Raw genomic sequence first — 16,529 nt, forward strand, 5'->3', positions numbered from 1 at the left:
AGTGCACACGCGCACTTCACAGAGTAGGCGTTCCCTAACGGAAACATCTAAATACATGCTTAGAACGCGTCAATAGGATCTCGCTAGCTCGTACTTGGCTCTGCCCACATCCTTGCTTGTTCTGCCTACTATGGTCTATCTTGAGTTACTTATACAACTCTTTGGTTGCACGCTCGCTCCTCTGGGCGTCATAAACCCAATGGGAAACGTATATGTCTGTGCATTATTATAAACGATAACGCATATCGCTTAATTTACGTTGCCTAACTAGCTACAGTAGTCCTCTTCTTTAAAACATACAGAATATGTGCACATGAAAGTAGAGGAACACGTTTTGATGCTTGCTCCCTGCCCGCGTTTGCTACTTGGCTAGCTAACGTTAGCTACTTTGGTTTATACAGCAAGAAGCTAGCTATCTATCTGGTATGGAATCCATTGAATGCACGCGTGGCTGTCCAAATACCTCTAAAATCAATGAGGACTTGGTCAAAGATGATTTTACACCCTCGAAGCTCGGAACGAAAGAATAGTGAGTGTTCCAAATGACACCACTGTTCTCCTTTCCCAGCATAATTGCTAATGTTACATTTGTATTTATTTGCGATTCCCATACAGTCCAAAAATCATTAAGGCACTACGCCACACGAGCTGTTTTACGCCACTATTTATAGAAACTTTGTATATTTCTGTTCCTTGCGAGGTTACATTATTTTCATGTATTTTTTGTTAGCTGGGATGATGCGTACCAGAGGGAATTGCAGACGTTTAAAGACATTGGGGACGTCGGTGAGATATGGTAAAGATAATTCTGGTTGTAGTGTACATGGATCTGCATCCCTATATCAACTTTTAATTGCAATGGATTGGGGAGGTGGAATTAATGTCTATGGGTGGAATGTTAATTTGTCTGTAACACTGTCCCAGTGAACTACCTAGTACAATATACAGCAACCAAGGACACGTTGTGCTGCACTGTACCCCATATCTATTTCCCAAGGTTTGGAGAAGAGAGTATGGACCGTGTGCTGCGGTGGATGGAAAAAGAGGAAATCCCAGAAGACGCTGCTATACTTGATATTGGCACAGGGAATGGTGTCCTCTTAGTAGAACTGGTAGGCTTTGTAAAAAATTTAAAGGTGTGGAATTACTATGCTGTAAAAATGCCTATTAGGCCTACACCTGTAGCATATACTGAATGTACAAAACATTAAGAGCACCTGCTCTTTCCATGACAGACTGACCAGTTGAAACCAGGTGACATCTATGATCCCTTATTGATGTCACTTGTTAAATTCACTTCAATCAGGGTAGATGAAGGGGAGGAGACAGGTTGAATAAAAACTTTTAAGCCTTGAGACATGGATTGTGTATGTATGCCATTCAGAGGGTGAGTGTGTCAAGAACTGCAACTCTGCTGGGTTTTTCACTCAACAGTTGCCCCCGTGTATCAAGAATGGTCCACCACCCAAAGGACCTGCAGCCAACTTGACACAACTGGGAAGCATTAGAGACCACATGGGCCAGCATCCCTGTGGAATGCGTTCGACACCTTGTAGAGTCCATGCCCTGACGAATTGAGGCTGTTCTGAGGTTAAAAGGGGGTGCAACTCAATATTAGGAATGTTTTGTACACTCGGTGTAGGACAACATTTGATTAAATACTCTCTTCACCTATGTCAATTATTTTTGCCTTTGCATGACTATTCATGTTCTTTATGCATTTTGATTTTTTTTTCTTCTCTAGGCCAAAAGTGGATACACAAATCTCACAGGAATAGATTATTCTGCTGCCTCTGTTAAACTTGCAAGAAGTGTACTGCAGACAGAATACTTTTCTAATGTGGAGGTCAAGGTAAGCCCAAACTGCTGTGTGTGTGTGTGTAGAAATTGTAATCGCTACAGTAACACTACAGTAACAGCATAGTATCTATCTGCTGTTGCACAGTACATTAGCAGGCTTAATAGCTTTGTAATTGCAGTGCACAGTAATGGAGTTGAGTGTTTTTTGTTAATACACAAGTGATAAGCGAGAGTACCTATCTCTCTTTTGCAATAACAACAAATAGCCAGTGTGTTGGTCATGTGTATACCAGCAATTGTTATGTGCATGGGACACATGGTTACAGCAGATGGTATACTGTTGGTGGCATTATTTGATTGTATTGTGAGATCTATGCACAGACACCAACACACACCTCCAGACAGTATGTCTATACCTCATTCATTATACAGTCATATTTTAATAAATTAATAACATTATATTTGTCGCTAATGTTTTGGAAGAAAAATAGGTGTGGTGCACTGCATACAGCTGAAGTCAGAAGTTTACATACAGTTAGGTTGGTGTCTTTAAAACGTGTTTTTCAACCACTCCACACATTTATTGTTAACAAACTATATTTTTGGCAAGTCGGTTAGGACATCTACTTTGAATGACACAAGTCATTTTTCCAACAGTTGTTTACAGACAGATTATTTCACAGATTAAGGCACATTCACTGTATCACAATTCCAGTGGGTCAGAAGTTTGCATACACTAAGTTGACTGTGCCTTTAAACAGCTTGGAAAATTCCAGAAAATGATGTCATGGCTTTAGAAGCTTCTGATAGGCTAATTGACATCATTTGAGTCAATGTGTATACCTGTGGATATATTTCAAGGCCTACCTTCAAACTCAGTGCCTCTTTGCTTGACATCATGGGAAAATCAAAAGAAATCAGGCAAGACCACAGAAAAAAAATTGTAGACCTCCACAAGTCTGGTTCATCCTTGGGAGCAATTTCCAAATGACTGAAGGTATGATGTTGATCTGTACAAACAATAGTACACAAGTATAAACACCATGGGACCACACAGCTGTCATACCGCTCAGGAAGGAGACGCATTCTGTCTCCTAGAGATTAACGTACTTTGGTGCGAAAAGTGCAAATCAATCCCAGAACCACAGCAAAGGACCTTGTGAAGATGCTGGAGGAAACTGGTACAAAATGATCTATATCCACAGTAAAACGAGTCCTATATCAACATAACCTGAAAGGCCGCTCAGCAAGGTAGAAGCCACTGCTCCAAAACTGCCATTTAAAAAAAACTAACTACGGTTTGCAACTGCACATGGGGACAAATATCGTACTTTTTGGAGAAATGTCCTCTGGTTTGATGAAAAAAAAATATAACTGTTTGGTCATAATGACCATCGTTATGTTTGGAGGAAAAAGGGGGGTGCTTGCAAGCCAAAGAACACCATCCCAACTGTGAAGCACGGGGGTGGCAGCATCATGTTGTGGGAGTGCTTTACTGCAAGAGGGACTGGTGCACTTCACAAAATAGATGGCATCATTAGGGAGGAAAATTATGTGGATATATTGAAACTACATCTCAAGACATCAGTCAGGTGATGTCAGTCAGTCAAATGGACAATGACCCCAAGTCTACTTCCAAAGTTGTGTCAAAATGGCTTAAGGACAACAAAGTCAAGGTATTGGAGTGGCCATTACAAAGCCCTGATCTCAACCCTATAGAAAATTTGTGGGCAGAACTGAAAAAGTGTGTGCGAGCAAGGGTCCTACAAACCTGACTCAGTTACACCAGCTCTGTCATGGAGGAATGGGCCAAAATTCACCAAACTTATTGTGGGAAGCTTGTGGAAGAATATCCAAAATGTTTGACCCACGTTAAACAATTTAAAGGCAATGCTTCCAAATACTAACTGAGTGTATGTAAACTTCTGACCCACTGGGAATGTGATGAAAGAAATAAAAGCTGAAATAAATAATTCTCTACTATTATTCTGACATTTCACATTCTTAAAATAAAGTGGTGATCCTAACTGACCTAAGACAGGGAATTTTTACTAGGATTAATTGTCAGCAATTGTGAAACTGAGTTTAAATGTTTTTGGCTAAGGTGTATGTAAACTTCTGACTTCAACTGTATATGTGACATATCTGTCAGAATGACCATTTCATGAATAAAAAACCTTATTGTTAATTTTGTTTATGATTTAAGCATACTGTAATGGTATAATGCCACGTGCACGACTGGAATATAAAAATGTCAATTTCCAACATTTATCAACATTCCCTTACTCCATCTCAGTAATATTATGTTTAGGACTGAGGGTCTCTTGGATGGACCCCAGGCCACGGACAAACCCAGCCATTGATGCTTAGCTCTGCATGAAATCTTCAACTGCCAGTGACACAAACTAGCTTTCAGCTCACCGTATCCCCTGCTGCCATAAGGGGAAACTCTCCTGTGTTTACCTTTCGGGGGGGGGATGTTAAAAGTAATGGGACTCCTCCCGGCTTTGGATTCAGCCACCTTGTGCCTGGGAGAACTGATGGGATTTAACACATCTGCAGGAACATATGCAAGAAAAACAGATTTTAAATGCCGCTCAGCCATACGATACCGTACCTAGGGATGAGTGAGGTTTCCTCCCCCATACACATACATGCATAGTATATCTTACTGTACACCTTCCTGTGGAGCAATGTTCCCTTTAAAAAAAATGACACTGAGCTAATTTCAGGTCTGCTGAGAGCAAACTTGAACTTTGTGAAAATTCTGTGCAACTTCTAGCGCTTGTTTACTGTAAACACTGAGGTTGTACCCGCTTTAAATTAGTTTTAAGTGGCCAAGTAGGCTACTGTGGCTATTTGATCATAATGTAGTCCTACCAGAGTGGCCTAACATCAAAAACAATGGAGAAAATACATCCCATAACATTTTAACATGGAAATAGCTGGTTTATCATTTTTTTTATTTCACCTTTTATTTAGCTAGGCATGTCAGTTAAAAAAATCGTATTTTCAATGACGGACCCATTCAGTCTACAGTAGCAGCCAATGTGTGGTGTTCAATGTAGGCCTATGTTCCATGAGACTTAAAAAATACATGCAGGGCAAGGAGGTGATTGAAAATGTTGTTTGATGCAAGAAACCACTTTACAAAATATAATGCATTATTATTCCCATATCATTATTACGGACAATCAACAAATTATGCTACCATCTGGCTGTTGACTACTTAATGTATTGCTGAAAACAGTCCAGTTCAAAGTAAATGGCACAGATCCATATATGGCCATGGCTTATTTGCATATAAGCCTACTGCAGCTCTGATTGGTTATGCCCCACGGGTCTGTGTAGAGCATGTCAATGCAATTGAATCCTACTCCGATGCGTTCTGCCTACAACAAAATCTATTGCGTAGTTAGTTTTGCATACTAATAAGTCTTGCATAGTTAGTTTTGTTTTGGGGTGTTTGTATTGAAAGTGGCTGACATTGCATTGGGTCAATCACAATTGCCACAGTAAAGGGATTGAACTTCACTCAACTTTCTATCATGCTTCTCTCTGTGGGCTAGAGGGATCATTTCTCTGGAGCTGTGTACTGTATACTGTACTTGGTCAGGGTGCTTGCTGTTGAAGTCAATATTGACCCGAGCCTGGCAACATTCCTGTATGGGTAGCAGTGGGTGTGTATGTCAGATGGTATGTTAGCATCATGATCCATACCCCCAGAGCAGTAGAAGACAAAGTGTGTGAGTGAATGACTAGCCTGGAGTGTACCATGTAGTTAGTGTCTGCCTGGGACAATCCCACCTCTGTCACCATTTGGATGTGTGTTTTTCCACTGTTTTAAAGCCTTGCCCCCCCACCTCTGTCCTAAATCACATCACTGAGGTTTATGGCCGCATCCGTCCAAAACGAAAGCAGCCATTCCAATGGACATACAGATTTCTCTCAACACTGAATCACTGCTAACCCCCTCATAAAATGCCAATGATGTGACCCTTAGGTGGTTGTGAGTGTGTGGCTGATTGGCTCCCCCAGAGGTCTAGTGTTCCATGGCCTATAAGGATAAGAGGTCTTTCATTGGTGGTAGGTCCTCAGCAGTGGTCAGTTTTGACCACAGGGGCAAAAGTGCTCTACTTTTTCACAGATATTAGCCTCTGTCACGTGGTTACTCAAGTTCAACAGATATTGAAGCCAAAGATTGATGCTGAAAGTCCCTTATATGCAGTGCCTTCAGAAAGTATTCATACCCCTGGACTTTTTCCACATTTTGTTGTGTTACAGCCTGAATTTAAAATGAATTAAATTGAGATTTAGTGTCACTGGCCTACACACAATACCCTATAATATGAAAGTGGAATGATGTTTTTAGACATTTTTACAAATTAATAAAAAAATAAATGCTGAGATGTCTTGTCAATAAGTATTCAACCGCTTTGTTATGGCAAGCCTAAATAAGTTCAGGAGTAAAATTTGCTTAACAAGTCACATAATAAGTTACATGGACTCACTCTGTGTGCAATAATAGTTTTAACACGATTTATTAATGACTACCTCATCTCTGTACCCCACACATACAATTATCTGTAAGGTCCCTCAGTCGAGCAGTGGATGTCAAATACAGATTCAACCTTAAAGACCAGGGAGGTTTTCCAATGCCTTGCAAAGAAGGGCACCTATTGGTAGATAAGAAAGCAGACATTTAATATCCCTTTGAGCATGGTGAAGTTATTAATTATACTTTGGATGGTGTTTCAATACACCCAGTCACTACAAAGATACAGGTGTCCTTCATAACTGTTGCCAGAGAGGAAGGAAACCTCCAATGGGGACTTTAAAAGAGTTTAAAAGACTAATGGTTGTGATAGAACTGAGGACAGATAAACAACATTGTAGTTACTCCACAATACTAACCTAAATGACTGAGCAAAAAGAAGGAAGCCTGTACAGAATAAGGCACTAAAGTAAAACTGCAAAAAATGTGGCAAAGAAATTAACTTTATGTCCTGGAAGCAGACCCTTATTTTTGGGGCAAATCCAACGCAACACTTCATATTTTCAATAATTATGGGGGCTACATCATATTATGTGTATTTTTGTCATCGGCAAGAACTATGGAATAGAGCACAGGCAAAATCCTAGATCAAAACCTGGTTTAGTCTCCTTTCCAACAGACACTGGGAGACAAATTCGGCAGGACAATAACTTAAAACAAGGCCAAATATACACTGGAGTGGCTTAACAAGAGGACATTGAATGTTCCTGAGTAGCCTAGTTACAGTTTTGCCTTAAATTGGCTTGAAAGTCTATGGCAAGACTTGAAAATGTCTGTCTAGCAGTGATCAACAGCCAACTTGACAGAGCTTGAATTTTTAAAAGAATAATGTGCAAATATGGAACAATCCAGGTGTGCAAAGCTCTTAGAGAATTACCCAAAAAGACTCCGCTATAATGGCTGCCCAATATGATTCTAACATGTATTAACTTAGGGTTGTCAATACTTATGTGAAAGAGATTTCTGTATTAAATGTTATATAAATTGGCAAAAATGTATGAAATATGTTTTCACTTTGTCATTATGGGGTATTTGTGTGTGTGTGTGTGTGTGTGTGTTGGTGGGTGATGAAAAAAAAATATTTAATCAATTTTGAATTCAGGCTGTAACACAAAATGTTGAATAAGTCACGGGGTATGAATACTTTCTGAAGGCACTATCAGTTGTTTAATGCCAAAGAGTTACAGTACAGGCTTTCTCATACAGCCATAATGTAGCTCAACACATCTGGAGTACCAGGCTATTGTATATACATGTAAATATGATTCAAGCATATACTGATATCAACTCACTCACTGTGCCTTTTGCATCATACTAGGAGGTGGACTTCTTGAGCTGCTCTGGAGAGTTGAGCGATTTTGACGTATGCATCGACAAGGGCACATTTGACGCCATAAGCCTGAACCCAGAGAACACTGAGGAGGGCAAAGCATGTTACATCCAATCCCTGAGAGGGGCACTGAAGGAGGGGGGGCTGTTTGTCATCACTTCCTGCAACTGGACTAAGGAACAGCTACTACAGATGTTCAGCCAAGGTGAGTGAACCATCAGAGACACTGGAATGTTATGAGTGTACAGCCTGAATTATTACACTTTTCAGGACGCCTCCATCCCACAGTCAACATAATGATGACCTAAATATCTGTTTGTTTCATGAATGCAAAGTCAGTTCTCATCAGTAACCTTGATTGTTTATGGCATCTTTTATGCCATTATGATGATCATTTTGAATGCTCAATAGCAAGTTAAGTATTATCAGCAGGGAGTAGGGCAGTCTGTTGGGCTTGTAAAATCTTTGTTTGGGTGGTTTATTTCAGTGTCTGGCCTATTATTAAAATGTTGCTATAATGCCACAACCAAGAAAGCTCTCTGGTCAAACGTCAGGTTATAACAAAAGCAGCCTTGTTTAGCCAGTATTTAGGCAAGCTCCCATTTGCTGTCACACTTCAGCATGAGTAAGAGCTGGGGAGATGCTTTTGGGACCAAGGCCATGTGAACATCATCTGTCAAAATGACAGCTTCTCTCTACTGGCTTTGAAGATGCACCACAGATGGTGAATGATAGTTGTTTAAAAACCCACACAAAACCATAGTCTAGTGCAAGGGTTTTGAGGGAGTTTCACAGCTTGAAAAGCAATGCTAGCACAGCAAGGTATTAACTCTATGCTTGCTGCTCATAAACTTATTGTCTTTGACTTGCAGGGTTTGATTTTGTGAAAGAGCTACCAACACCCCGCTTCCAGTTTGGTGGCAAGACTGGCAACAGTGTGACCGCAATAATCTTCAAACGACTACACTGACTTTTGCCCTCAAGCAAAACAGCATTCTGAAATGTTGTTTTTATGGACTTATTCCTCAATTTAAAAGTTTGTGAAATGTTTTTGAGAAAGGACAACACCAACAATCAGTATTCCCCCAAATAAATAAATGTTATTTTTCTTGCACATTGACATTTTTCCACTTTCCTTCCCTTTTCTCCACATTGTATCAAATCCCAGACATCTGACATCTAAATTCTGCAATGACAATCCAACCTGCAATGTAAAATCCTTCAACTTTTATTATGTAACCGTTCACTCTTTCTGGCATTACCATATCACTGTACCCTGATGTTCTTTCACAAGGCTTAGGAGGTAAATTAAATGTCCTCTCACTGTTATTTTCAGCAAACTTAAGGTGTAAATATTTGTATGAACATAGCAAAACTCAACAACTGAGACATAAACTGAACAAGTTCCACAGACATGAGACTAACAGAAAATGAATAATGTGTCCCTGAACATAGGGGGGGTCAAAATAAAAAGTTACAGTCAGTACCTGGTGTGGCCACCAGCTGCATTAAGTACTGCAGTGCATCTCCTCATGGACTGCACCAGATTTGCCAGTTCTTGCTGTGAGATGTTACCCCACTCTTCCACCAAGACACCTGCAAGTTCCCGGACATTTCTGGGGGGAATGGCCCTAGCCCTCACCCTCCGATCCAACAGGTCCCAGACGTGCTCAATGGGATTGAGATCCGGGCTCTTCGCTGGCCATGGCAGAACAATGGCATTCCTGTCTTGCAGTGAATCACGCACAGAACAAGCAGTATTGCTGGTGGCATTGTAATGCTGGTCATGTCAGGATGAGCCTGCAGGAAGGGTACCACAAGGGAGGAGGATGTCTTCCCTGTAATGCACAGCGTTGAGATTGCCTGCAATGACAACAAGCGCAGTCCGATGATGCTGTGACACACCGCCCCAGGCCATGACGGACCCTCCATCTCCAAATCGTACAGGCCTAGGTGTAACGCTCCTTCCTTCGACGATTAACGTGAATCCGACCATCACCCCTTGTGAGACATAACCACGACTCATCAGTGAAGAGCACTTTTTGCCAGTCCTGTCTGGTCTAGCGACGGTGGGTTTGTGCCCATAGGCGACGACGTTGCCGCGGATGTCTGGTGAGGACCTGCCTTACAACAGGCCTACAAGCCCTTAGTCCAGCCTCTCTCAGCCTATTGCAGACAGTCTGAGCACTGATGGAGGGATTGTGCGTTCCTGGTGTAACCTGGCAGTTGTTGTGCCATCCTGTACCTGTCCCGCATGTGTGGTGTTCAGATGTACCGATCCTGTGCAGGTGTTGTTACACGTGGTGTGCCACTGTGAGGACGATCAGCTGTCCGTCATGTCTCCCTGTAGCGCAGTCTTAGGCGTCTCACAGTACAGAAATTGCAATTTATTGCCCTGGCCACATCTGCAGGCCTCATGCAGGTGTGCAAGGACCCTGGGCATCTTTCTTTTGGTGTTTTTCAGAGTCAGTAGAAAGGCATCTTTAGTGTCCTAAGTTTTCATAACTGTGACCTTTCTTTCAAAAACAAGAGCATTTCTAAGTGACCCCAAACTTTTGAGCGTTATTGTATGTCAACATTTTTCATTCACAAAGTCCTCAGTTTTGCAATCCACCTTACCAACCAGCTCGTAATGAATACACAGACATGGTTCAAAGAAAGCGACATGATTTCCTGCCGTAACTCTGTCATTAATAACTGTCAAACTCAACCTCTAATTGGAATCTGGGCATGTGGCCCAATAGAAGCAGTTGATGTGAGGCATGCTGTTGAATAAACGCGTTACAAGAATTACTGCCTGGAAATTTACAAGTACTGAATACCCTGCCTGGATGTGCATCATCATAGAATATCAAATCAAAGTTTATTGGTCTCGTACACAGTTTAGCAGATGTAGTAGGTGCAGCGAAATGCTTATATTGTATTTCTTTACACAACTTTTTCCCATGAAACAAGATGCTTATTGACTATTCACTCTGATCAATATCGTCACATTGACATTTACACTGTCTCAGAAGAGACCGTGTCTAAGAAGTCTTCAAATGGTTCTTTGACTGGCACAGAAACGATGTCTTTGTTCTGCACCACAGATGATTTATTACAAATAAAAAAAACATACCTTATTTTCGTAAGTATTCAGACCCTTTGCTATGAGATCTGAAAATTGAGATCAGGTGCATCCTGTTTCCATTGATCTTCCTTGAGATGTTTCTACAACTTGATTGGAGTCCACTTGTGGTAAATTAAATTGATTGAACATGATTTGGAAAGGCACACACCTGTCTATACAGTTGACAGTGCGTGTCAGAGCAAAAACCAAGCCATGAGGTCGAAGGAATTGTCCATAGAGCGCCGAGACAGCCTTGTGTCGAGGCACAGATCTGGGGAAAGGTACCAACATTTTTTTGCAGCATTGAAGGTCCCCAAGAATACATTGGCCTCCATCATTCTTAAATGGAAGAAGTTTGGAACCACCAAGACACTTCCTAGACCTGGCAGCCCAGACAAACTGGGCTGCCAGCAATCGAGGGAGAAGGGCCTTGGTCAGGGAGGTGACTGCCTGGTATGGCAACTGCTCGGCCTCCGACCACAAGCCACTACAGAGGGTAGTGCGTACGGCCCAGTACATCACCGGGGCCAAGCTTCCTGCCATCCAGGACCTCTATATCAGGCGTGTCAGAGAAAGGCCCCAAAAATTGTCAAAGACTCCAGCCACCCTAGTCAAGACAGTTCTCTCTGCTACCGCACAGCAAGCACTACCAGAGTGCCAAGTCTTAATCCAAAAGGCTTCTTAACAGCTTCTACCCTCAAGCCGTAAGACACCTGAACAGCTAATCAAATGGCTACCCAGACTATTTGCATTGCCCCCACCCCCCACGCTGCTGTTACTCTGTTATCTATGCATAGCCACTTTAATAATTCTACCTACATGTACATAATTACCTCGACACCGGTGCCTCCGCACATTGACTCTGTACCAGTACCACCTGTATATATCCCCGCTATTATTTACTGCTGCTTTTTAATTATTTGTTATTCTTATCTCTTACTTTAGGGTTTTTCTTTAAACTGCATTATTGGTTAAGGGCTTGTAAGTAAGCATTTCACTTTATGGTCTACACCTGTTGTATTCGGCGCATGTGACAAATAACATTTAATTTGATTTGACCAAGAACCCGATGATCACTCTGACAGAGCTCTAGAGTTCCTCTGTGGAGATGGGAGAACCTTCCAGAAGGACAACCATCTCTGCATCACTCCACCAATTAGGCCTTTTATGGTAGAGTGGCCAGACGGAGCCACTCCTCAGTAAACGGCACATGACAGCCCGCCAAAAGACTCTCAGACCTTAAGAAACAGTATTCTCTGGTCTGATGAAACCAAGATTAAACTCTTTGGCCTGAATGCCAAGCGTCATGTCTGGAGGAAACCTGGCACCATCCCTATGGTAAAGCATGGTGGTGGCAGCATCATGCTGTGGGGATGTTTTTAAGCGGCAGGGATTGGGAGACTAGTCAGGTTTGAGGCAAAGCTGAACAGAGCAAAGTACAGAGAGATCTTTGATGAAAACCTTCTCCAGAGTGCTCAGGTCCACAGACTGGGGCGAAGGTTCACCTTCCAACAGGACAACGACCCTAAGCACATAGCCAAGAAAACGCAGGAGTGGCTTCGGGACAAGTCTCTGAATGTCCTTGAGTGGCCCAGCCAGAGCCCGTACTTGAACCCCATGGAACATCTCTGTAGAGACCTGAAAATAGCTGTGCAGCAATGCTCCCCATCCAACCTGACAGAGCTTGAGAGGATCTGCAGAGAATTATGGGAGAAACTCCCCAAATACAGGTGTGCCAAGCTTGTAGTGTCATATCCAATAAGAATTTATGCTGTAATCGCTGCCAAAGGTGCTTCATCAAAGTACTGAGTAAAGAGTCTGAATACTTATGTATATGTAATATTTCATAATTTAAAAAAATATAAATTAGCAAACTGTTTTTGCTTTGTCATTATGGGGTATTGTGTGTAGATTTCTGAGGTGGGAAAAAAACAATTTAATTAATTTTAGAATAAGGGTGTAACATAACAAAATGTGGAAAAAGTCAATGGGTCGAAATACTTTCCGAAGCCACTGTACATAAAGTCCACTCCCTTGCACAGGTGCTGTTGTTAAGAGACGCAGTCACAAATACGTAGACTGGGAGGTACTACTATCCTGTTAATGGAAGTCAAGTCATGAGAGTATTTCAGTCAACTTTTCCACACCGCATTCCTTACTGTCAGGGTATGCTGCTAATGCAGTTGCAAAACACCATTCAAATAATTCTCCAATTGCATCAGTGGAAAGCACCTTAGTTTCTTCTGGATGAATAGAAGTGATAGATAATTTCCATGCAAATGTTTATGCATCTGCTATGTGATTGTGATTATGTCACCCTGTGCTGGGGGTTTGATAGTTTTTAGTTTGTTAGATTACGAGGCTGTGAACAGGAACACATCTGGAGCGCTGGTGCTGTTAATGGAACTAAAGCATGCACAATGTACACCATGTTTTAAGGCAGCAGTCATTAAACTGGCTCCAGGAATTTGAGGCCTAAATTATACATTTTGTTGAACAGAGGAGTTTCATTCATCTGCTTGGAGCATGTCATCCTCTTTCAACAGCCACCTGGCATGCCAAGCTATTTCTAGGGCAGGCGTAAGCAATCCGACCGAAAAGGACTGGTGTGGGTGCAGGCAAAAGTCTGAACCCCACCCACACAAGCCCTTACAGGACAAGATTGTCCTGTTTTAGGATGTCCATTGCCATAGACACATGATCTGTGTCTCTTGAGTCACAGAAGACATACACTTTAAGAATATGGGTAACATGAAATGTAAAGTAGGTTCATCATTTTGCCATCGTCAGCAGGCAACGTCTGCTGGCACTGGTGTGAAGCCACACTTTTATTCCACTCAATGTAAATCAAGAGTTGCAGAGTTGATGCCACTGCCTTCTTGCCGCACTAACACCATGAATGCTGTACTTTTATTTAATTCTCAAGTGTGATACAGTAAATATTTATGTTTTTCATTCCATCTCCTTGGAAACGTTTGAGACCTCTTAATACGATTTCCGGGTGCTGATTGAATTACTCCTGCATATAGCTGTGCAGTTTTCCATGCTGGGGAAGCAATGTGGAAGTGGGAGAAATTCCTCCTTGCCACATTTCAAAACATCTGCCGGGTCCCAATGAGACAGTACAGGCAGCTCAGTCAACTTCACAGTTACAGAGTATATGGATGTAGCTATTTATCTCTACGTACAACTATTAAACATTAATTTAGGCTACTAGGCCTGGCCTAGTATTTCGCTACGGCTACAAAGTTTATATAACTTTAGACCTACTACATGTTTCTACATGACACTTTCTTTATCTAGTATATTTTGAAGTAGAACTATGAGTGTATTCAGATATTACTGTGACAAGGAACACTTTTAGACATAGGCATACAAATGGTCATCTGAATCAGAGCATTGAATTTATAGGGCCTAGTATTTAGGCAAGTGTCATAAATTACAGGTTATAAAGGCCTGGAAACAATACGTTTCAATTAATATGCCACAGGCTGCAGTGGTGTGTATTCATGGTAGCCAAGGGAAGCCAGGCTTACCCACAAAAATGACCAAGAAAATGTCCTTCAATTCGCAAGAGGCTGAATGTATCTCACCAGGGAAAGCATCCAAGCGAACGAAACAGCGCCTCTCTGTATATGTAACCCATCTATGCTGTCTGGTCAAAAATAGTATGCCATTGTTGCCGCAGCATTGAATGCAAGGGAGGCCAGCGAGCATTTGGCCTCCCTTGATAATATATATATTTTTTTATAGCCAATCAGCGTTGAGCTAAACTGAGTGAGCTCAGCTGTGAATGGTACTGGCGTAAAAAAAAAAGTGCCAAGGGAAGCCAGTTTGGATTTGGCTTCCCACCAGTCACATCACATTAGAAGCCAAACGTCATTGACAGAAAACGTGAATTGTTGCATCTCGTTGTGTCATTGTCCTTCGGTGGCTAGTAGCTAGCTAAAATCGTCCCTTTCCTAAATTAGCCATGACTGGAGATATGGATTTCGACTTGTGGTTTTACTTAATTCTTCGTATTGGCCAATGATTATAATGGCAATTCGGAATGAACCATAAATTCATACATCATGCCCCTGGCCTAAAGAAGACGGAAATTCAATATGTAGCTAGATGTTGTAACGTTAGGCTAATGTTAACTAGCTGGCTTAGTGAATTGTTGCCCATGAAAGGAAGTTGGGCTAGCGAGAAAGCATTTTAGCTAGGTAGCCTAGGACAACAAAAACTCAAAGCTTGTATGATAAAGTCATAGACTTTTTAGGCAACATGAAATAGTAGGATGGCATTGGCGTTTCTCAACAAGTGGGGTGAGTCAACACATTTTTTTTTACTTCCACACACACAGAGAGAGAAATTAGTACCATGGACAGACACATCATATTTAGCTTATGTTGATTAGACTAAATAGTTTTTGTTATATTTTAGTTGTCACTGTATTAGATGAAGCATAGGTGATTAGATTATGTTGAAATGGTGCTGGAATAGTGGATTCAGCACCTGTTTTCTTTGCGACTTGTAACTCTGGTTTTAAATTAATAGTTGTTTAGTAGTCCGAAAATGTAGGAAACATTAACTTGCTTGACCATGCTTTAGGTCATGTAACTGTTTGTGACATGCAATATGTTTTGTGGACTTCACCGGACAGATGTTGCTCTCTGGTTTTGTGATGAAACAGTTGTGGTTGAATTTATTCTGAAACTTCTCGGCCTTGGCCTATGTATCATGGTGTCAAGGCATATGAACTAACAGGTTATAGAGAGAACAACACAATTATCACAACGCATAGCTTGTAAAATGTAATTTTTTTCCTGGCTTGCCTTCCCCAGTGATTTTACCCATGCACCGCTAATGACAGGCTGATTCAGGGGCATCATGCACCGCAAAAATCTCAGAGGGCACAAAGTACATGAGGATGGCTGGGGGTGGTCCGGAGGGGAGCTAGGCTCACTGTCTGTAATTTGGATAATTTTGCCGTTTTCAAACACCTGAAATAGCTTTTTCCTATCTAGAGCCATAATCATTATGCTTAATTCTATGTAAAAAAAAAATATTTTTTTCTGTATATCCAAGCATACCTCTACCTCGTCTGTATCCTCCTGAATGGTGCTTATTTTTTAAAGTAACTATACTGAACAAAAATATAAACACAACATGAAAAGTGTTGGTCCTATATTTCATTAGCTAAAATGAATAATCCCAGAATTGTTCCATACGCACATAAAAGCTTATATCTCTAAAATGTTTGAAATTTGTTTACATACCTGTTCATTAACATTTCTCCTTTGCCAAGATAATCCATTCACCTGACCATTGTGGCATATCAAGAAGCTGATTAAACAGCATGAGCATTACACAGGTGCACCTTGTGCTGGGGACAATAAAAGGTCACTCTAAAATGTGCAGTTTTGTCACACAACACAATGCCACAGATGTCCACCATATGACTCATGCAGCGCGACACATCTCCGCATAGAGTTGATCTGGCTGTTGCTTGTAACCTGTGGAATATTGTCCCACTCCTCTTCAATGGCTGTGCGAAGTTTCTGGATATTTGTGGGAACTGGAAAACGGTGTTGTGCACGTCGATCCAGAGCATCCCAAACATGCACAATGGGTGACATGTTTGGTGAGTATGCAGGCAATGGAAGAACTGGGACATTATCAGCTTCCAGGAATCGTGTACAGATCCTTGTGACATGGGGCCGTGCATTATCATGCTGTAACATGAGGCG

At 41.5% G+C, this 16,529-nt stretch overlaps 1 protein-coding gene across 1 annotated transcript; it reads left to right on the plus strand.

The window, feature by feature from the left end:
* The first annotated feature begins 74 nt into the window (after positions 1-74).
* On the plus strand, positions 75-10,475 carry LOC139381624 (EEF1A lysine methyltransferase 2). Its single transcript, XM_071125288.1, has 6 exons — positions 75-529; positions 731-796; positions 998-1,112; positions 1,745-1,852; positions 7,674-7,890; positions 8,558-10,475. The coding sequence occupies exons 1-6, from the start codon at positions 426-428 to the stop codon at positions 8,653-8,655; spliced, it is 708 nt and encodes a 235-aa protein (XP_070981389.1). The 5' UTR covers positions 75-425; the 3' UTR covers positions 8,656-10,475.
* Positions 10,476-16,529: the final 6,054 nt, after the last annotated feature.

The sequence above is a fragment of the Oncorhynchus clarkii genome, chromosome 23 (genome assembly GCF_045791955.1).
Source record: "Oncorhynchus clarkii lewisi isolate Uvic-CL-2024 chromosome 23, UVic_Ocla_1.0, whole genome shotgun sequence".
NCBI classification, from domain to species: domain Eukaryota; kingdom Metazoa; phylum Chordata; class Actinopteri; order Salmoniformes; family Salmonidae; genus Oncorhynchus; species Oncorhynchus clarkii.